This window comes from Dreissena polymorpha, chromosome 15 (assembly GCF_020536995.1).
Source record: "Dreissena polymorpha isolate Duluth1 chromosome 15, UMN_Dpol_1.0, whole genome shotgun sequence".
NCBI classification, from domain to species: Eukaryota; Metazoa; Mollusca; class Bivalvia; order Myida; family Dreissenidae; genus Dreissena; species Dreissena polymorpha.
This window is the reverse complement of record NC_068369.1, coordinates 64,957,515-64,980,542: the sequence shown is the minus strand read 5'-3', so window position 1 is coordinate 64,980,542 and position 23,028 is coordinate 64,957,515. Positions and strand designations below refer to the sequence as shown.

At 34.5% G+C, this 23,028-nt stretch overlaps 3 protein-coding genes across 3 annotated transcripts in view; 2 read left to right on the top strand and 1 right to left on the bottom strand.

Annotated features, from left to right (window-relative positions):
* Window positions 1-1,032, bottom strand: part of LOC127859355 (BTB/POZ domain-containing protein 16-like) — a 77,917-nt gene extending 76,885 nt beyond the window's left edge. The window contains exon 1 of the mRNA XM_052396709.1: window positions 707-1,032. Within this exon, the coding sequence (XP_052252669.1) occupies window positions 707-813 (107 nt within the window). The 5' untranslated portion in view covers window positions 814-1,032. The remainder of the gene's footprint in view (window positions 1-706) is intronic.
* LOC127859356 (uncharacterized) overlaps window positions 1-23,028 on the top strand; it is a 181,739-nt gene that overhangs the window by 142,715 nt on the left and 15,996 nt on the right. The window lies entirely within an intron of this gene.
* LOC127859362 (39S ribosomal protein L43, mitochondrial-like) lies at window positions 2,918-21,453 on the top strand. The gene is made up of 3 exons (XM_052396719.1): window positions 2,918-3,093; window positions 10,628-10,734; window positions 21,030-21,453. Exons 1-3 carry the CDS (start codon window positions 2,963-2,965, stop codon window positions 21,383-21,385), a joined length of 594 nt encoding a protein of 197 aa, XP_052252679.1. The 5' UTR covers window positions 2,918-2,962; the 3' UTR covers window positions 21,386-21,453.

Below are 23,028 nucleotides of genomic sequence, written 5' to 3'. Positions count from 1 at the left end.
ACAAAACATCTATCGATAGAAATTAGCAACACCAAGCACCAGCAAAAACAAAATTAAGCATTAGTAGTTTTTTCAAATGAAATAAGCATATGTTACTTGTTTGAATAGTTATTTCAATTTACTAATTTACAATGGAGAATCTATGTTGAATTGTAAATATCAAAATATTAATCAAAATTATTACAAACGTTTAGAGTTTTCCAAACAAAATCAACATTAGCTACTACCCTTCTCCCCAGCAGATTGCTACCTCTCTTCCCCCTCCCAAAACCCTAAACAATCGTCCATTTTATATACACATAACAAAACCAAAAAGAATTGAGTAAAAATACATTATTCTTTACCTTAAATATTATTACAAAAAAATAATGTTCAACTTAAATTGTGTTTGTTTTGTTATTGTGTATGCAAAATGGGCAATTATGAGGGTTTCGGGAGGGCTGTAGACGCTAGGGGAAGAGGTTAGAAGCTAATGTCAAGTTGCTGTGATCAAAATGATGACTGAACAGATTGAATTGACCAAATCATTTTGAATTCATAGATTTGGCATGTTAATCAGGAAATATCTCATATTCCATTTCTTGTCTTTTTTTTGAAAAAAATAAAGCAATGTCCCACTTGTGTTAAAATTGTTTTCAATCAGTACAAACAAAGTTTATTTAATAACATTTAAGTGGCCGAATATAAATCCTTCTTTCATACTCACCTAGGATATGACAGTGTAGCTTTCGGTGCATTTGGCGGCAAAGTTGGAAAATAAGACGACTGCACTCTTTCTTGGACGTAAAGGTTCGACTGCGACACCTCTGTCATTTTTTTATTTATTTTCCGTCTAATTCCACAATAAAACGATTAATAAAAGTAAAAATTGATTTCAACTACCTTCAATATACACTTCAAACCACTACCAAACTAAATGTATTCACTACACGCTAAATATACTGAATATAAGAGCTAGACTAATGAACTTGGCCTTCTCATTCTAACCTACATTTTGGTTGCTACGTACGCTGAAACTAAATCCGCGGGAAATATGCTGGTTCCCATTTTGGAAAAAGCAAATTTAATCGATTAAAGAATCATGTTATGCTACATATACGTAACTCTTATATGAACACAAAACACTTATTTATGAACATCTGTGCCGCAACACGTTACAACCAGTTTAAATCTTCACTCGGAATATCAGTTTATATACTTTTCATAAGTCAGCATATATTTTTAAAAAATAAATAAAATAGTTTAAATTAAAGAGACCTTTTCACAGATTTTGGCATGTATTGAAGCTTGTCATTAAAATGCTTTATATTGAATAGAATAATACAATTTAAAAAAAGTTTGGGCTCGAACCACTGACGCCTGGAGTCCTGGAGTAAAATGTCTCCCGCTTTAACCACTCAACCACCGGTGCTCATGATATTAGCGTATGTATTTTTAATGGTATAAGCAATCCTCGTAGTTTCCCAAAATATAAGGACAGAAACAGAACTTTCCAAATTATTCAATCGTTTCGCATTGCGACGCTTTATAATTTTCAGGTTTTCAAATCGTCAAAAGATGCATATAATGAATATTTTTTAGCATGGTAAATGTTCAGTATCACTATTATCATAACTAAAACGAAAATTTGCGAATCTGAAACAACTTTAAAAAAAATTCAATTTACCAAAACGTGAAAAGGCCCCTTTAATAGGCAAGTCTCAATGTTAAGTCAGCTTGTGTACAGCCCAGAGCACACACAAAAATTGGTGAAATATATGTCTCATAAAAAAAAGAAAGTAGTACACCCTACTTAATTCAATGGAACTTTGATCTTAAGTCATAGATAGATATTCCTATATCAAGGATGTGCACGTTGAATTTTCAAATTTTCAATTAAATGTTGTTTTGAGGGGGGTTTGAAAATTTCTTTAATTACCATGACATAAAAATCATAGAACTTCTATAATTATTACTGGGATCGAATAATTAACGTGATATTATGGGCATCTTACAGTTTTTAGGTGTCTATCGCCACCGTTGTTTATTTTTTGGTGTTTTCACTTCCAATATACACTTATATTTGTTCATGCAGCATCAACATACTAAGACAATATCTGTAGAGATAAAAATAATGCATTTGAATATCAACAGTACTTTCGTTTTTACAACTGACGACAAAAATGATTTGATTTACGATGTGAATCTAAATGTAGTTTTAGTGCAGATTCGTTCATACGACACAAAGACACTATTTTGTTTTATGGATCATTTCGGCTTAGAGGACTCACCAGTCATGTAAAATATTGAATATAATATATATTTTGTATAAACAACCAGGTATATGTGTATCTTATACACATACCTGAACAACTTGTAGCAAGAAAAGTTGCAGATAATTGGTCAGTAACCACATTTTAACTATTTTGACCTGTTAATTCTTTTCAGCTCAATTCAGCAGTGAAAAATGCCCATAATATCACTTTAAGTGATCAATAGTATTTGATATTATTAAAATATTCGTTCCGATTTCGTTTGGGGTCGAAATAGTTAAGGATCGTATTCATGTGCATTGTGGATATAACAACACCAAAATATTAACACTGATGCTATATGGTGTAAGCTATCTTTACAAAATTAATGTATTTTGAAGTTTTATTTAGATTCATAAACTTAATATTAATTGATGTATAATATGTATTTTGAAGGTCAGTGGCTTACGGTACATGCATTTAATACTAGCTATACTTTATTTAAATATAAATTTCAAAAATCTCTTAACAATTCCCCTATAAAATGCAACTTAAGTCAATTGCTCAAATATGTTTTAACTTGACTTTACCCTATTGATCGTGCTTTTTTTTAATAATATAAGGGTTGGCCCTGGCAGTAAATTGAACATATTTGGTTATGTATAGCCTAACACGGGTAACCGGTAAACCACATGTTCGCAATTTTAATCAAGTAATGTCAATGTCACGAAATGGGCAGCAGCACTATCCCGAGTACTTTTCTCAAGAATATAGCGCAAAATGGCATTGGAAGGCATGTGTGTCAGCTACAGCGACTAACACTGAGCTTGTGTAAATCCCATCCTTCAAGCGCAGCGGCGAGGTGTGTTGAATAAGTCGTGTACTTTCTCTTCTTGTTACATATTCGGACATTTTTTTCGGATAAATTAGGCTTTAAAGAACATAGAATATAAAAAAAACAGTTAATATACAGCTCGTATATTACATTGTTTTCAAATGTTATATATTCTCAAACATTTAAGCAATATTTTTATTACAGATGTTGTAATTAAAATCCTGCACAATCCACAGTTAAAGCAAAAGCAATCAGGTTTTATCAAATTATAGTAATGGTCACCTGTATTCTCACGATATGCATTCAAATAAACAATAAAAGCTGAAAAAAATGCTAACTCTATAAACTTAAGAGACTCCTTCGCGAAAATTAACTTATTTCCCGCTGATATCCATCATAATTTTATTAAAATTGCGTGTAAAACATTAAACTTAAAGACACAGTAGTATCGCCTGTTGCGGTGTTTGAGGGTGCTGGAGGTTTCAGTAAAAGACAAGTTCGGTAAATTGGATTTATATAGTGAATGCCGTGGAGGTTTCAGTAAATTGGTTTTTATAGAGGTGGTATACCTACAATGAGGTGTTAATGACACATATTGGCTTACAATAACATCAGGGGCATATATTTGCAAACTGTGGATTAATTTTGAGTTGAGTAATTAATGCTATGCCTACGGTAAAAAATTAAGAGGCATGAATGAGCTACCTCTGAACTTTTTAAAACGAATTCTTTTAGAAATTGTAGGTACCAAACCAAAAAAATATAGATTGAATTTAAAATGTAACTCTATTGAAAGTAAATCTACGATTTAATTAACTCATTACTATTTTTTTTTTTAATAATTGGTGCTTTTATTTAGTAACATAATAGTAATAATAAATGATGATTTACGACGGAATCAATGTAAGATCTTCAATTAGGTTAAATGCTATTAAAAAAAGGTTCTTGTAAAATATTGTAGACATGATTTATTTAAAATGATTTCAGTTTAAATATAAAGCGTAAAAGTATTTTAGACCACCAAAAAGCACTCAAATTCTTAATATATATATACATGAGGTAGTTTGCCAACATAATGAATATGTTTCCCAGCTCTTGCCACGTGGAGACCACCTCTTGTAAGCGCCAAATGTTGAATTTCATATGACATATTACTATACACCATCAGCAGCCGAGCGCAGAATACGCTACAAAAATTGTGGATTGCTTTTAATTAAAGGTCAAATTCCGAGTGCGCTTTATATAAAACAATGTTTTATTATTTCTTTCTGGTTGAGAAAAACACAAGAAAAATCAATATATAACATATAATACGTAATAAGTAAAAACTGATAAAAATGACATCTAACATAACGCCAGCCAGGGCCCTCAACCTATAAAATCTGCCGCCAAATTTCGGCTGCAGTCCCACACCTGAAAAGTATATTTTTTCCCCCAAAAAACAGATTTTTTTCCCCCTGCGAAAATGTAAAAAAAATCACAAAAAAGTTTTTTCTCTTATAAAATCCGCATCCGAATTTAATGTCCGAAATTTTCGCAACTGTGGAAAGCGTCTGAATCGTTCAGAACTGTTATTTTTGTTAATGTTTTGTTTCATCGACATTTATTCTAATCAATAAAAGCTTTATTAAAAACTCAGTCTTTAGTTTTCAAAGAATATTTATTTGTACAGTAATTTACAGATAAAGACAATCTGGATCAAACATCTTGTTAAGAACTATATCTGAAAGTTAGTACTATGTCGTCATGCATTTCACACTGCTGATACCTGAAAATAATGGCATTCTCATTGAGTTAAATATTCAATTAAGTGTTGTGGTAAGAAAAAAAAGCCTACCTACCGACCCACATTTAAATTAGATTACTGTTATGTAGATTGAGTGAAAGTCCACCTTTCTGTTTATAGACAGTCACATATATAGAAATATATATTTATAACAGTTAAACACAGTTGTTGTTGTTTTTATAAAAATTCCCCCATTTCCAAAAAAATTCCCCCTCCTAAGGGCTTCCGACCCCTTTCCCCAAAGTAGTGTGAGGGTGCTGCCAGCAGACCAGAATGAATACACTGTGTATTAGCAACCTGCTGTGGTGATCCCTATGGTATCAGCTTAATACACAGGCTTAATACACAGGCATTTGGCTACTGTATTGGAACAATGGGATTTACGGCCAAAAAAACTGATTTCATTTTTTGCCTGAGCAAATCCGTTGAATAAAAAATACTAAATGATTAACTTTGTAATCCGTTTTATTTACCATGTATTATAAATAAGACACATTTAAAACATGGATACAATATATATAGGACATATTTGAATCTTACATTTCATTAAAAAAAATAATCAGGGCATAGTCACATATAAATAAGATATATTTATGACACAGTACAATATAAATAAGACACATTAGCATCTTTCAGAGTTCCCACATGTCTGTTTAATTTAATGTCATTTAATGTGACATTTCAACAATATCAGTCATTCACATAGTTCAATACTCTTCGTCGAGCATATGCGGTGGACCGCCGTGGATGGTCCCAGGGCGTTGATGCATGCATCACATGCAATAGCGTGCGCACGAGAAGTGACGTCAATATTGCAGAAAATACAAGGATGTTTTCAGCCATGATTGTTTGATACAGTAAAAATATCACCTGCATATATACACAATTTAACAATTGAGCAACAACACTTACCTTAATTGCTCGATAACCCGTGAAAACCTTCTTTTCATTCTCCCTTTTATTTTTTATTTGAAAATGACGTGATAATTTTATAATTACCCAATTACATAATTATTTTGTTTATACCACAAATAAACATCCTTTGATATCACCACCAGTTAATTTTTTGTAAACATGATTAAAGAAGGAAAATGTTTGTTTTTTCACAGTTTGAAAGTTACTGGTCGTGTACGTAAAAAATCGGCCACCAGTGTTAAAGGGATCTTTTCACGTTTTGGTAAATTGACAAAATTGAAAAAAGTTGTTTCAGATTCGCAAATTTTCAATTTAGTTATGATATTTGTGAGGAAACAGTAATACTGAACATTTACCATGGTCTAATATAGCCATTATATGAATCTTTTGACGATTTAAAAACCTGAAAATTATAAAGCGTTGCAAAGATTGAATAATATGGAGAGTTCTGTTGTTGTCGTTTAATTTTGTGAATCTACAAAGATTGCTTATATAAAGTATAAAATACGTCTCTCATACATACTTGGCAGGATGGCCGAGTGGTCTAATTGGTTTTTACTCCAGGACTTCGGGGGTCACTGGTTCGATCCCTGATGCGGGCTACCTATTTTTCCTTTTTTTAAATTTTATTCTTGATTTTTTACAGGAGTTGTTTAGATCCAATGTTTACATTTATCAATATAAAGCATTTAATGACAAACTTCAAAACATGCCAAAATCTGTGAAAAGGCCCCTTTAAAGCATTATCATACATATTTAGATTATTTTTAGAAAAATCAACTTGATAACATACCCCACTCTCAATATTTAACAAATTTTAAAGGCATATCAGTGTAAAAACTTTTGTATTAGAAAGTGTGTGTAAATGTCAGAGTTTATGTACGGTATTCTCGACTACCTTATGTGCTGACCTGCTTGTAGGTAAAAGAAGCGAAAATTGTATTCATATAAGAAACAAATATATTGGATAAAATTATTACTACTTTTATCTGATACACTTTAATTAAGGTTTTTCCAACTAATTGTATAAAAACATATATTAAAAACAAAAAAATAATGACCTAAAGATAAACTTTTAATATATAAATTACCTCCCTTGATTAGAATATTAATAGGTTGCAAGCCTGGATATTTTATATTTACACTTTGCAAACATCTCTAAATTGATAATATCAACTCCTTACATTTTAATCAGATAAATAATTAATGCAAAACAACTCAATTAATGTACAGGCTTATCGACTAAAGGTGCGATAATCCCTATTTATACCAATTTACAGAAACCTCCACAGCATTTACTTTATAGATCCAATTTACCGAACTTGTCATTTACCGAAACCTCCATAACTCGTGTTTGACACCATATTGGTATTTTCAATGTAACAAGATCAACAGGCTGTAGATCACTCAATCAGAGTTTGTTTATAATATCTGATAAGAAGTTTCAAGTTTGTAACAGCAAAATCTATAAGAAAACATAAACATTAATATAAACATGCATATAGTTCAACTGTCATATGAACTGCACCACTGTCATTATACCACTCCTCTGGACAATGGATGCATAATTATAAAGGTGATTCCCCTTCTAAGCAAATAAACATTTGTTAAGGGATGCGTAACAATAGCATGAGCTAGTGAAATTTGATTACTTATGAGGCTCAGAAAATGGAAAAATGTGAGCAGACAAATTGTAAACAAGTTGAAAATTAGGCAAAACACTAAACATTTTAATGAAAATATTGTTTAATTTGGTAAAAACATGTTTTTAATGAATAAAAAAAACAATTCAACATGTATTGGTCATAATTACAGGTAAATCTGTTTTCTGACAGCAAACATAAATTTGGTCACGAATTATGATGTTAACAGCATTTAGTGGCGCAATTGAAATACCGTGGAAATAACGATACTGCAAGAATACCAATGCCGACTTTACTGACTAGACCTGTTTGCTGAAGCTAACACTGTAGCCAGAGCCTTAACACTTTTATGTCAAAAACATCGCTTTAAATTCTTGACATGCAGCGACTGAGCATGTTTATTTAATTAAAATTGTCAAATACAGGAAAAGTTTTCATTATGATGTTGATTGCAGTTGTCCTTTTCTATGTGGAAAAAATATAGTGAGTTCACAAAACAGACACCAGTGAGGTTAAACTCCATAAAATTACGTTCAAAACAAAAAAAATACTAAAAGAAGTTTAAAGGTCACATGAGCCTGAAATAAGGGGCAATTATCATTTTACAAATCATTTTGATTTGACAGATTACTGCCACATTTGCTAAGGTTCTTTTTTATAGGCCTGTTTTTTCAAAACAGACGCATTATAGATTTACCCTTGGTGGCGGGCAGGTGGGTGGCGTCCACAGCATTGTCTGCTCTCTAATTCAAATAGTTTTCATCCAATCTTCACCAAACTTGGTCAGAAGTTGTATCAAGACAATATCTAGGTCAAGTTAAAATATGGGTTATGGCAGGTCAAAAACTAGGTCACGGGGTCACTTAGTGCATTTCAAGGATTTAGCATGGTGTCCACTCTAATTGAAGTAGTTTTCATCTGATTTTCACCAAATTTGGTCAGAAGCTAGACACTATCTAGGTCAAATTCGAATATGGGTCATTGCGGGTTAAAAACTAGGTCACTGATCACTTAGTGCATTTCAAGGATTTAGCATGGTGTCCGCTCTCTAATTGAAGTAGTTTTCATCTGATCTTCACCAAATTTGGTCAGTAATTGTGTCTAAATGAAATCTAGGTCAAGAACAAATATTGGTCATGCTGAGTCAAAAACTAGGTCATGAGGTCACTTAGTGCATTTCAAGGATAAAGCAAGGTGTCCGTTATGTTGTTATATTGAGCATTGCGTTTATAACGCCTTTAATGAATCATAAGTAAAGCCGTTTTTAAATTACTAGATTTTTATTAAAGCACAGCATCAACACTGCAAAGTATCCTATTTTATAAATGGTACAGCCCAGTAAAATCGGGCTGACCATAATATGGCCGTTTTCGACCTTTTAAAAGCAGAGTTTTATGTTAAGCAGTGTGCTCGGGCAATGGTTTTTAACCGAAGTCCCGAGGGTAAACAACCCCATTCGTCAGTAGGTGTCCGCTCTCTAATTGAAGTAGTTTTCATCCGATCTACACCAAATTTGGTAAGACGTTGTGTCTAACTGATATCTAGGTTAAGTTCAGATATGGGTCATGCTGGGCCAAAAACTAGGTCACGAGGTCACTTAGTGCATTTCAAGCATTTGGCATGGTGTCCAAAACCTTAAAACGGTAGTATCTTGTGACAGTTTGGCACTCTTGTTTCATTATCATGTTAAAGTACATAATTATGTTATTCATATTAATTCATAAGCAGAAAGTATTGTGTTTTTACTGTAGTTGAAAGTCAAACATTTTTAGCTCGACTATTATATATGAAATATATATAGTGGAGCTATAATCCTACTCACCCCGGCGTCGGCGTTCCATGCCGTGCCGTTAGCGTGCAAATGTTAAAGTTTTCGTACTACCCCAATTATTTTCATTGTTCCTTGACATATTGCTTTCATATTTTGCATACTTGTTTACCAACATGACCCCAACCTATAAACAAGAGCAGAAAACTCTATCAAGCATTTTGTCATAATTATGGCCCCTTTTCCACTTAGAATGTGCAGCAAGTGTTAAAGTTTTCGTACTACCCCGTTTATTTTCATTGTCCCTTGACATATTGCTTTCATATTTTGCATACTTGTTAACCAACATTACCCTAACCTGTAAACAAGAGCAGACAACTCTATCAAGCATTTTGTCTTAATTATTGCCCCTTTATACTTAGAAAATGCATATTATTGATAAATCTATGTTTGCGTACTACCCCAAATATTTCCTATATCCTTTGACATATTGCTTTTATATGTTGCATACTTGTTTACCAACATGACCCCAACCTATAAACAAGAGCAGACAACTCTATCAAGCATTTTTTCATTATTATGGCCCCTTTTCCACTTAGATAATTGAACATTTTGCTTAAATTGCCATTACTTCTTTATTTATGATCACATTTTATTATGACTTTGACAAAACAACACTTACCTGAATACCACAATGGATTCCACCCAAACAATACCCCCACGCCCCTACCCAGAATCCCTTCCCCCCCTAACCTCCCCCCCCCCAATTTTTTTTTAAACATCTAATAAATTACCCCACCCCACATTATAACCCCCCTCTCACCCCCCCTACCCCCCCCCCACATTTTTTTTTAAACATCATCTAATAAATTACCCCCCCCCCCCCCCTCATTATACCCCCTAACCCCCCCCCTACCCCCCCCCCCCAAAAAAATTATTTTTCCTTTTTTATTTTTGAAAGATCGTCTAATAAATGACCACACCCCACATTATACCCCCTCTCACCCCCCCCCCCCCCAAAAAAAAAAAAAAATATTTTTTTTCCTTTTTTTATTTTTGAAAGATTGTCTAATAAATTATTGAATATGAACAATTTCCCCATGATGGCTTACATTATAATGTCAAGCACTCGAATAGTTGAGCGCGCTGTCCTCTGACAGCTCTTGTTTCAATTCAATTGTATTGACCATAACTCATAGTACAATTATAATCCATTTTATCACAGTCAAAATCATTAAACATTTTTAAAACAATAATTATTTAATTGACATTAACATAAAATTCAAAACATTCATCAATAATATTGCAAAATGAATATACTTCAAGTTCTATACTGCATGTATATAATTATCTGTGTGATGAAACTTTCATTCTCCTCTTACTGAAAATAGCATGACAAAATGGTAGTGTGACGAAACCTCTCTCATTCATTATTTCTGATACTTGCAGGAAGTTTGTTGAAGATGACCTACTGGACTTCACCAAAGGCAATCCAGGCATTGTGTTCTATGTGAAACCCAGAAGACACAGAGCCCCTGTATTAACTGCTGAATTCTGTAAGAAACTTTCTGAATTTTTGCATTTATCTGTCATTTACTTAAAAAAATGTAATTCATAAATATCAACTTATGCCTGGGCACATCAAACCTACTTAATGCCCTTATGTTAAAGCAATTTAAGTCTCTTAAATTTTGAAAAATCTGGGCCAACTAGCGGAGTTTTTAGCTCAGCTGTTTTCGGAGAAAACCAGAGGTAGTGTCATAGCGAGCTCGTCGTCAGCTGTCAGCCGTCCGCCGGCGTTGTGCTAAAACCTTTACATTGGCTCTAAAATCAAAGTGCTTCCACCTACAACTTTGAAACTTCATATGTAGATGCACCTTGATGAGTTCTACATGCCACACCCATTTTTGGGGTCACAAGGTCAAAGGTCAAGGTCACTGTGACATCAAAAAAAAAATAATCTGACAATCTTTCATTTATTCAAAACTGCACCCGCAGCCAAGCGTTGGCACCCATTATGCGGTGCTCTTGTTAAGTACTGGAATACGAATGTGTGAATCAAGCGACAATCTCCGACCCAGCCTCATAACGTGTGTGGGCATTGGCCATGAAATCTTTTAACCCGTTACCACTTAGATACGTATTTTCACACATTTGTATTCCCACAGAAAGTTAAATTTTATTAGAGACCTTTCTTACTAGATTCAAATTTTAAAAGCTTCATTTCCAACCCTTAGATTCTTATGAGCAGCAAACAGCATTAAACCTGAACAGACTGCGAGTTACTCTCCGGCTGTTCTGGTTTTATGCTGGATGCAAAAGCCATTTTCACTTTGCTTCTTATAGGGAAAAGGGTTTAATTGCCAATCTCGCTCTTTCTCAGATTCAAGTAGGGCAGTTGTCAGTTACTGACATAGGAGTGTGCACCTCGTACTGGTTAACGAGTTATCTCCGGAAAAGTGTGTGTAAACATCCCTGATATGACTTAAATAATGTTTGAAATAGTGTTAAAAAAAGAGAAAAACAAGCAAAACATTTTTAAAATCTTGTAATATTTTCTGTCTTATACTATCAAGTTTCAATTTCATGTAGAAGTCATACATTTTGTTCTAAATTACAGTAGATTTCGCTTAATTGAATAGCCCATTTGTCACGCCCGAATATTCAATTATCCGGAGTATTCAATTATACAGAATCCGTTATAATGCCAATGTTATCACTAACCGGTTGTTATCCTCCTGGAAATTGTGCTTTTCATGCATAATCAAAACATCGTTTTGACACATAAAGCGTTTTAAAATATTAATATTGGAATTAAATATTGAATCCATTATAAATATAATATAAATGTTTTGTTGAATTCCCAAATGAGAATACAAATTTTGTAATCCAAAACACACTTCTAGCTTTAAATAAAACGTCCACATGTATTTCCTTTGCCCCTAACAAAAAGCTAGCGAAAACTATGCAGAAATGTACAATGTCACGCCATACGGTGCGTGTAATGATTTTTCCCATTTTCATTTTATTGCTTACCCAACGCTTACGCTAGCAACATCTGTTGCTCATGTAATGTCCTGGTAAAAAGCGCGCGAAAATTAGCGTGGGTGTATATACACTGTCGAAGAAAAACTTTGTAGCGAGGAGAATGCTGTTGTATCTTTGACGTTACGCTCTTTCAGGTAATTTAGTATTGAAACAGATAATGTACTGTGTACTGATCTGGTCAATACTGGATTTAATTTTGGTAATTGTGAAAACATGATCAGCAGTGTTAAGACTGCGATGTTTGGACAAATGTGCGCGTTTGCGATTGTTTGACATCATGTTTAGATATGATTTACTGTGACGCAGTAGTGTAGGTTTATAAACACGAACTGAGAATATAGTGTAACATTCCATCACCTATTGCAAACTGTCGAGCAAGACACGTCAACAGTTTGTTTCTTATTAGCAACACACTCTTTAATTGTTTCTAAGCGACAACAAACTGTTGAAGTCATAGGCGCTTGATGTCAATGACAATGTTGTTTTTTGTAATTTATTTATTTATTTTTAGTTACCCGTTGTTTATTATAATGCATACACAACCTAAATTAATAAAAATCTTCCGATAAAACGTCTTTAAAAAAAAGATAGTTCGACTATGTACATAGATATTGACAAGGTAAATCACTCGCCATTTTCATAAGCAACGGAAGTGCGTCATTATGCATAATTAAATCGCTGTCACCCCGCTCGCTTATTGAAATGCGCGCGCAGGCCGGGAACCTTGCTCTTTTTCTATCTACTTTCAGTTTCAACAGAAACATCCAAAGACACTGTGATAAATCCTTGTAACTATTTTTTCACTCAATTTATGGGGCAATCGACACAAGATATTGTAAATTGCATACACATGAATCATAAACAACGGGTAACTAAATAATAAATAAATCAACAAATTAAAAAAAACAAAAACATTGTCATTGAAAATCGAGCGCATATGGTTGAAGTGTGTTACTCGACAGTTTGCATACGAAAGTTTGCACCTGACTGCACACCAGTGTTTGCATTGAACATGCTCGCATACTACACCTGTTAGTCACGTGACGCTTGACAGACGCTACATACATGCATGGTGTGAAATGAAAACAAAGGCTGTCAATTGAGCGCGTCTGTCAAAATCGTCGATACGATTCGTATCCTTGGAGATTTATGACATTCTTTGCTGGATTATAATGTACACTAGAAAATATTTGAACACTCTAGAAGTCACATTTTTGGTCCACATCTTCATGAAATTTGGTCAGAACATTTGTTTCTTGGATACGACGGTTGAGTTTGAAAATGGTTCAGATCGGTAAAAAAAATAATTGGCTGCCAGGGCTATTCAATTAACCGAATTACGCCATATTTTCTATTAGAATATGTGGAATATTTACAACTGGAAGAGATGCAAATGGTTTGGTGTTTTCAATTTCTATTCAATTAACCGAATTATTCGATTATCCGATATTCAATTAAGTGGAATCTACTGTACTGATTTATTAGTAGTTACTGTTATTACTGTCATGTTTTAATTTCATCATTATTTTTAATTTATATACAAATTAAGAAATTAAGAGTCATCCTGACAATACATTTTTCGCTTCAATACGTATTTAACCCTTCACCACTTAGATACATATTTTGAAGAATTTGTAGTCCCTTAGAAAGTTAAATTTAATTAAATATCTTTCTTACTAGATTCAAGTTTTTCAGGCTTCATTTCCTAGCGTTAGATACTGAGGAGCAGCAAACAGCATAAAACCTGAACAAACTGCGAGTTACTCGCAGGCAATTCTGGTTTTATGTTGTTTGCACATGAGTCATATTCAATCAATGCTTCTGAGTGGGAAAGGGTTAAAATAAATTGGTGTAAGAACTTAACACAATTCAGATAATAATGAGTGAAATACCCCTTGACTGAAACAATTATCTGGAAAAATGTAAATGAAAGAATATATGACTAATTTCATAGTGTCATATGGAGTGACTGTCTACCAAATTTTCTAAATTTGGTAAAGGCAATGTAGATTTTGGCATTTTTTTAATGTGGATAAACTTTTTTTCAGAATTTTTCCTTTGACACACCCAACTTTTTAGCTCACCTCAGCGATGTCTCGGGTTGAGCTATTGTGATCACTCACCGTCCGTCGTCCGGCCGTCCGTCCGTCTGTCTGTCTGTCTGTCTGTAAACAATTTGTAAACATCTTCTTCTACTAAACCATTGAGCCAATTTCAACTAAATTTCATGTGGAGCATCCCTAGGTCATGGGACAAAAGAATTGTTAAAAAATTTGATCACATAACCAAGATGGCCGCCATGACCATATATGGTAAAAACCTTAAAAAATCTAATTGTCAGAAACCGCTCATCAGATTTTCAAAAAATTTCACAGGGATGACCTTTGAAGGCTCCCCTGTAAAAGTTGTTCAAAGAAATTTGATTCGTCAAAAAACATGGCCGCAGGAGCTCGTTGAACTTTGCATGTTTATTCGTTTTTGCCTATTTTGTGAAAACTTTCAAAAATCTTCCACATTTTTTGTCCGATCCTTTCATAATTTGCACAGTGTCTTTATATCAATGAGGACACGAACCCTACAAAAAATGAGCATTATTGGTCCATGAAGTACAGAATTACCTCCCCTTGAATTGAGAAAATGGTGTTTATGCAATAAAGTCCAAAAATTTTCATCCAATTCTTTCCAAACTTGCACAGTGTCTTCATATCAATGAAAACTCGAGCCCTGTCGAAAATGAGCAACATCGGACCATTAAGTCCAGAATTATCTCCTTGAGATGGCAGATTTAGAAATAATTATAGTGTACTCTTTTTATGTCCCCCACTATAGTAGTGGGGGACATATTGTTTTTGCCCTGTCTGTTGGTCTGTCTGTTGGTCTGTTGGTCTGTCTGTTTGCGCCAACTTTAATATTTTGCAATAACTTTTGCTATATTGAAGATAGCAACTTCATATTTGGCATGCATGTGTATCTCATGAAGCTGCACATTTTGAGTGGTGAAAGGTCAAGGTCAAGGTCATCCTTCAAGGTCAGAGGTCAAATATATGTGGCCAAAATCGCTCATTTTATGAATACTTTTGCAATATTAATGATAGCAACTTGATATTTGGCATGCATGTGTATCTCATGGAGCTGCACATTTTGAGTGGTGAAAGGTCAAGGTCATCCTTCAAGGTCAGAGGTCAATTATATGTGGCCAAAATCGCTCATTTTATGAATACTTTTGCAATATTGAAGATAGCAACTTGATATTTGGCATGCATGTGCATCTCATGGAGCTGCTCATTTTGAGTGGTGAAAGGTCAAGGTCAAGGTCATACTTCAAGGTCAGAGGTCAAATATATGTGGCCCAAATCGCTTATTTTATGAATACTTTTGCAATATTTAAGATAGCAACTTGATATTTGGCATGCATGTGTATCTCATGGAGCTGCACATTTTGAGTGGTGAAAGGTCAAGGTCATCCTTCACAAGGTCAAGGTCATCCTACAATGTCAAACATCATATAGGGGGACATTTTGTTTCACAAACACATCTTGTTTCCAATTAATAGTGCTATTAGAGTAAAGGATTTGCTGGCTACAGGCCAGGTTTCTCTGACACGATTCTCTTCTGATGGCTTTGCTGCAGACCACATAAACCCTTAACCCAGAACAGTTAATTCTTTCTGCAAATGTTTGTGACTGTGGAAATCATTGAAATAAAAGGAGAAATTGCTGAAATTAGCATTTTCTTCTTTCATCACAATGCTTCCTACCCTATTAAATCAGTTTCTTCTTATTCCATTATAATTTAATTTGTCGTCTGCAACCTCTTTCAATTTGGAAAAGGGTTAACTACCAGAAATCAATTAATGCTGTAGTTTTGTTGATGAGAAATTATTTTTCCTTTAAAATGGGAGGTGATTATTGCTTAGGAAATTGCTCTGGTAGGGTTGAATCATTGTGGGAAATTGAGAAATTGTTCAGTCCAAAATATGTTGATTGGTAAAGGGTTAAATGGATACCATTTTTAAAATGGGAGGTGATTATTGCTTAGGAAATTGCTCTGGTAGGGTTGGATCATTGTGGGAAATTGAGAAATTGTTCAGTCCAAAATATGTTGATTGGTAAAGGGTTAAATGGATACCATTTTTTTCCAAGTTACCCTTTTCCTTATGCGAACATGGGTTGCCTGTTTAGTGGATGATATCTTGTCAATTTTGAGAAAAAAGAGGAATCTCTTCAAAACAAGCAAAAATTCCTTTTATCTCAATGTTTAAGTCTACTTTTTAGCGTACCTGAGCAGATCATATTTTCCTCCTAAACCATTGAGCCAATTTCAACCAAATTTTATGTGGAGCATCCTTACGTCACGGGAAAAAAATATTGTTAAAAAAAATTTGGTCACATAACCCAGCTGGCCGCCATGCCCATATATGGTCAAAACCTTAAAAAATCTTCTCGTCAGAAACGGCTCGTCGGATTTTCAATTTTTTTTACAGGGATGATGCTTAAAGGCTCCCCTAAAAAGTTGTTCAAGAAAATTTGTTTCGTCGAAAAACATGGCCGCAGGAGCTCTTTGAACTTTGCGTGTTTATACGTTTTTGCATATTTTGTGAAAACTTTGAAAATCTTCTTGTCCATAACCATAAGGCCTAGGGCTACCAAATTTGGTATGTGGTGAAATCTTATAGTCCTCAACCAAATAGGTAGAAAACATTGTGTTTAAAGGAGATTTTGCTTGCTATGAGCAATTTCTTCTTTTGTCTTCTTAAGTCATCTGAGGTAGAAGGGTAACTCCCCTAACAGTACTTCAAGAAATCCTTCATTGCATAACACCTGTGAAGATGTAAGGTCAACTTCTGTTGAACCCATAAACCCTTTACCAAATGACAACTTTTGGACTGTCCCAAATTCAAAGAGGTCGCAGATGACAAAGAACATTGTAATGGAATGTGAAGAAATAGCTTTGGTAGGGTTGAAATCATTGTGATAAAAGGAGAAATTGCTCAAAATAAGCAATTTCTCCTTTAATCACAAATGATTTCTAGAGTCGTCTGCAATAAACCAGTAAATTCTTGTTATTGTTTGTAATGGGTTAATCCATTTCCACATTTTTGGTTGGAATAACCCATTACCAAACGGTAACAGGATTTTATGGGTTTGGTGCAGAAGACTGTATAAATCATTGTGATTAAAGGAGAAATTGCTCATATTGAGCAATTTCTCCTTTTATCACAATTATTTATACTCTTCCAAAGCTATTTCTTCATATTCCATTATAATTTTAAGTGTTGTCTGCATCATCTTTCAATTTGGGACAGTTCAAAATGTGTCATTTGGTAAAGGGTTAATGCTTTACCAAATGACACATTTTGGACTTTCCAAATTAAAAGACTTAAATTGTAATGGAAAATGAAGGAATTGATTTTGGTATTTTATAAATCATTGCGATAAATGAAGAAATTGCTCAAAATGAGCAGATCTGGCATCATCATTTAGACATTTTATTAGCTCATCTATTTTTTAAAAAAAATTATGAGCTATTGTCATCACCTTGGCGTCGGCGTTGGCGTTGGCGTCCGGTTAAGTTTTGCGTTTAGGTCCACTTTTCTCAGAAAGTATTAATGCTATTGCATTCAAACTTGGTACACTTACTTACTATCATGAGGGGACTGGGCAGGCAAAGTTAGATAACTCTGGCGTGCATTTTGACAGAATTATGTGCCCTTTTTATTCTTAGAAAATTGAAAATTTTGGATAAGTTTTGCGTTTAGGTCCACTTTTCTCAGTGAGTATCAATGCTATTGCATTCAAACTTGTTACACTAACTTACTATCATGAGGGGACTGGGCAGGCAAAGTTAGATAACTCTGGCATGCATTTTGACAGAATTATGTGCCCTTTTTATACTTAGAAAATTGAAAATTTTGGTTAAGTTTTGTGTTTAGGTCCATTTTATTCCTTAAGCATCAAAGCTATTGCTTTCATACTTGCAACACTTACTAACTTTCATAAGGGGACTGTGCAGGCAAAGTAATGTAACTCTGACTGGCATTTTGACAGAATTATGTGCCCTTTTTATACTTAGAAAATTGAAAATTTGATTAAGTTTTGTGTTTAGGTCCACTTTATTCCTACAGTATCAAAGTTATTGCTTTCATACTTGCAACACTTATTAACTATCATAAGGGGACCGTGCAGGCAAAGTTATGTAACTCTGACTGGCATTTGGACGGAATTATGGGCCCTTTATACTTAGAAAATTGAAAATTTGGTTAAGATTTATGTTTTGGTCCACTTTACCCCTAAAGTATCATAGATATTGCTTTCATACTTGGAACACCTAAAAAACTATCATAAGGGTACAGTAAAAGGACAAGTTGCATAACTCTGGTTGTCATTGTTACGGAAATATGGCCCTTTTTTGACTTAGTAACTTTTAATATATGGTTCAATTTTGTGTTTCGATCCACTTTACTTCTTAAGTATCAAGGCTATTGCTTTCAAACTTCAAATACTTTCATGCTATCATGAGGTTACTGTACCTGGCAAGTTGAATTTTACCTTGACCTTTGAATGACCTTGACTCTCAAGGTCAAATTATTAAATTTTGCTAAAATTGCCATAACTTCTTTATTTATGATTAGATTTGATTGATACTTTGACGAAACTACTCTTACCTGACATACCACAATAGACTCCACCCAAACCGTCCCCCGTGCCCTCCCCCCACCTCCCTCCCCCCTCCCCTCCCCCCTATTTTTTTTTTTTTTTTTTTTTAAGATCATCTCACAAATGACCACCACACCCCCACACTATACCCCCCCCCCCACAATTTTTTTTTTTTTTTATTTTTTTTTTATTTTTAAGATCATCTCACAAATTACCACCACAACCTCACACTATACCCCACCCCACCCCCCCCAATTTGTTTTTTTTTAAACGGTTATGTTTGAAATACCGTCCAACCATCGCACCCAAAAAATCCACCCCCCCATCGCCCTTCCCCCCACCCCCACCCCCACCCCCCCACCCACCCCACACCCCCCCCCCCCCCGCCCCCGATTTTTTTTATTTATTTTTTTCGCTTTTTTGGAAGATAATGTAATAACTGTCCACAACCCCACACTAACACCCCTCTTCACTCCACCCCTCCCTCCTTTGTGATTGAAAATGAGAGTCCCTTCACCTTTAAAAAGAAAATAGATGAGCGGTCTGCACCTGCAAGGCGGTGCTCTTGTATTAGATATATACTTCACTTTAATGTTTACATGTTGGAGTATATAGGGTCTACCATTCCCTTGGTCCTCTTGTTTCAAATTATGCCCCTGGGGTCAACTTTGACCCTGCCCCAGGGGTCACAAAATTTAATAAATGCTTAAAAACTGCCTATTTAAAATCTTCTTGTCTCAAACCATTGGGCCTAGGGCTACTAAATTTAGTATGCAGTTACATCTCATAGTCCTCTACCAAGTTTCTTCAATTCACGCCATTTGGGTCAAATTTGGCCCTGACCCGGGGGTCACAAATATGAAGATTATATGCTTATAATTTGATTATTTTGTGAAAACTTCTAAAATATCTTGTTTTTTTATTCATTGAATTGTCCCATGCTTATTATATCTCAATTCAATTTTAATTTAATCTTGTCAAACATAATTATGAAAAAAGCAATGAATATAGTGCAAACATGTACAAATGTAATAATTAGAGAGTAAGTAAAAAAATCCCCCAAAAAGGGAAACGCGACAAAGTGACATGGTGAGCTTATGTGACCGTGTGATGTCCGGCGTCTGTATGTGTGTGCGTGCGTGCGTCCGTCAACAATTTGTTTGTGTAGACAGTAGAGGTCACAGTTTTCATCCACTCTTTATGAAATTTGGTCAGAATGTTTATCTTGATGAAATCTGGGTTGGGATTGTATTTGGGGCATCTGGGGATAAAAACTAGGTCACTAGGTCAAAAACTAGGTCAAATAGTAGAAAAACCTTGAGTAGACAGTAGAGGTCTAGGTTTTCATCCAATCTTTGTGAAATTTGGTCAGAATGTTTATCTTGATAAAATCTGGGTTGGGATTGTATTTGGGTCATCTGGGGTCAAAAACTAGGTCACTAGGTCAAATAATAGAAAAACCTTGTGTAGACAATAGAGGTCGCAGTTTTCATCCAATCTTTATGAAATTTGGTCAGAATGTTTATCTTGATGTAATCTGGGTTGGGATTGTATTTGGGTCATCTGAGGTCAAAAACTAGGTCACAAGGTCAAATAATAGAAAAACCGTCAACAATTTGTTTGTGTAGACAGAAGAGGTCGCAGTTTTCATCCAATCTTTATAAAATTTGATCAGAATGTTTATCTTGATGAAATCTGGGTTGGGAATGTATTTGGGTCACCTGGGGTCAAACACTAGGTCAAATAGAAAAACCTTGTGTAGACAATAAAGGTCACAGTTTTTATCTAATCTTTATGAAATTTGGTCAGAATGTTTATCTTGATGAAATCTGGGTTGGGATTGTATTTGGTTAGTCAGGTGAGCGATTCAGGGCCATCATGGCCCTCTTGTTTTCAGAATTTTTCCTTTGACACTCCAACCTTTTTTTTATTGCTAAGTAATTTTATTAGTGGAGGTGAAGGTTGCTGTTTTTAAAACGAGATATGAAATTGCCACTCATCAGTGTAAAATTGCCACTGTCTCATCTGTGCAAAATTGCCACACATCGGTCATTCTGATCAGCCACATTTTATGCAAGACCACTCTGTCTCCTTTGTTTTTGAGTAAAAAAAAATTGTGCCAAATGGAGTTTATTTTTGTTTTACAGTAAATGGATACAAAGAGATGATTGATCTGACCCGGTGTACCAAAGAGGAAATTGCTCAGTGGATCGGTCTTATGCGAGGGAGATCAGGTGTTCAGATTATGAGGATAAGGAAAGACTGGCATACCGATACCCCTTCGATTCAAGGAATGTGGAACCCTTTCATGTTCAAAGACACAAAATTAAATGTGACTGACAAAATGGACAAGAGCTTGTCTGAGTACATTTCTAAATACAAGTCAGCTTCTCAGAAACTTATAGAAATGAAGAAACTTCAAAAACAGCAAAAAGAGCTTGAACAGCCACTGAAAGAAAGCACAAGAGTAATTCAAGAAAAGAAAAAGGCTGCAAGTCACTGAAATAACACTTTGTCCATGTATTCCTTATTTACCAGTATTTAGTTTGAATTAAAATATTATGGCTCTCATTTTAAACGGTATTCTTATGGCCCAATGGTCTACTATCCCTATTTGCCTGTCTGTTCTTCAATCCATCAGTCTGAGTATGAGTAAGGTTAATCCTAGATGGCAAGTTTGGTAAAACATGAATATGACGTCCTACAATTCCTAAATACTTCAACACAACCACACAACTTGACCTCATTTTGACCTGACATTGACCTACTTTTGGACCATTTCAAAAAATCCAATGCGCTTAAGTCAGCGTAAGGTTTTATGATCACTCCACCTGTCAAGTTTTAGCTTTCTCTCCCAGCAGACCATTTTTTGGCTAAATCTAGATGAAACTTGGGTCAGAATGTTTATCATGAATATATCTTTGCCAAGTACAAGTTTTGGTAAATTGAATTCAAAAACTACCACTATCACTTACCGGTAGTTTATGAACAACATTAATGGTTCAATTTTGATTTGTTCAGAATATTTACCATGACTATATCTTATATATCTGAGAACATGTGTCCAAAAACTAGGTCACCAAGGAACATATATTACATACCGGTATATTTATATGAGCTTTTTTTTTTTTTTTATTCATTGGGCATAAATCTCAATTTTTAAATAAAAGTAGAAAATGTTTGTTCTTAATAATTAAATTAAAAAGGGGGTTTAATTGTTGTTGTTTTCACTTGTTTTTTCTGAAGTTCACATATTTTCAAACCACACAATAGTGTTCGTAGATATAAAATGTATAACATGAGATCACATCACATGGCTTATTTTGAATGTATGTCATCACCATAAAAATATATGGTAGTAAACAATGGTATGTTAATATTTGATTATATCCCACTTTTAGAGCAGCGTCATGTGAGAATGGGTCTTATGGCATATGTGGCCAGCATAGCTCAAGCCCAGCCTGGTCATGAGTTATGCTAACCTCCATAAATCAAGGTTTTGTAGTCTCATTATTGGACAAGGTAACTCCTGTTTAGACTGCGTGGATGCGCAGGCTTGGCTGGAGCTGTGCTGGCCTTATATTAAAGCATACCTATATTCTCATGACATAACAAGAATTCTATTATTAACCTCAATGGTTATTGTAGACCAATACACTCATATAGACTCTACCAACATCGCAGAGCGAAACGTTCCAGTGGCAGGATTATTATATACATAAAAGACACTATACAAAAAGGAGTTTCATTAGTAAGAAATTGTATAGTATGGCTTAAACCTGATAAAACATATTTTAAAAATGATTCCGACATATATTTATATATATTCCACCAGAAAATTGAGCTGTTCATGATATGTATGAGGAAGATATATTCCGAAAATTAGAATCAGATGATACCTTTTTCAATAATAGAGGCAAAGTATTTATTACTGACGATGAAAACGCCAGGACCGGGCATAAGGCCGATTTTATTATCAATGATCGAAACCTTGGTGATATTGATTTTTAGCTCTACTGGCCGAAAGTCTGAAGAGCTTGTGTCATGGCATGGTTTCCGTCGTCCGTCCGTGCATGCGTTAGACTTTTTCTTGTTTATGCGATAAAGTCCACAGTTTTTATCCGATTCTTTTCAAACTTGTTCAGT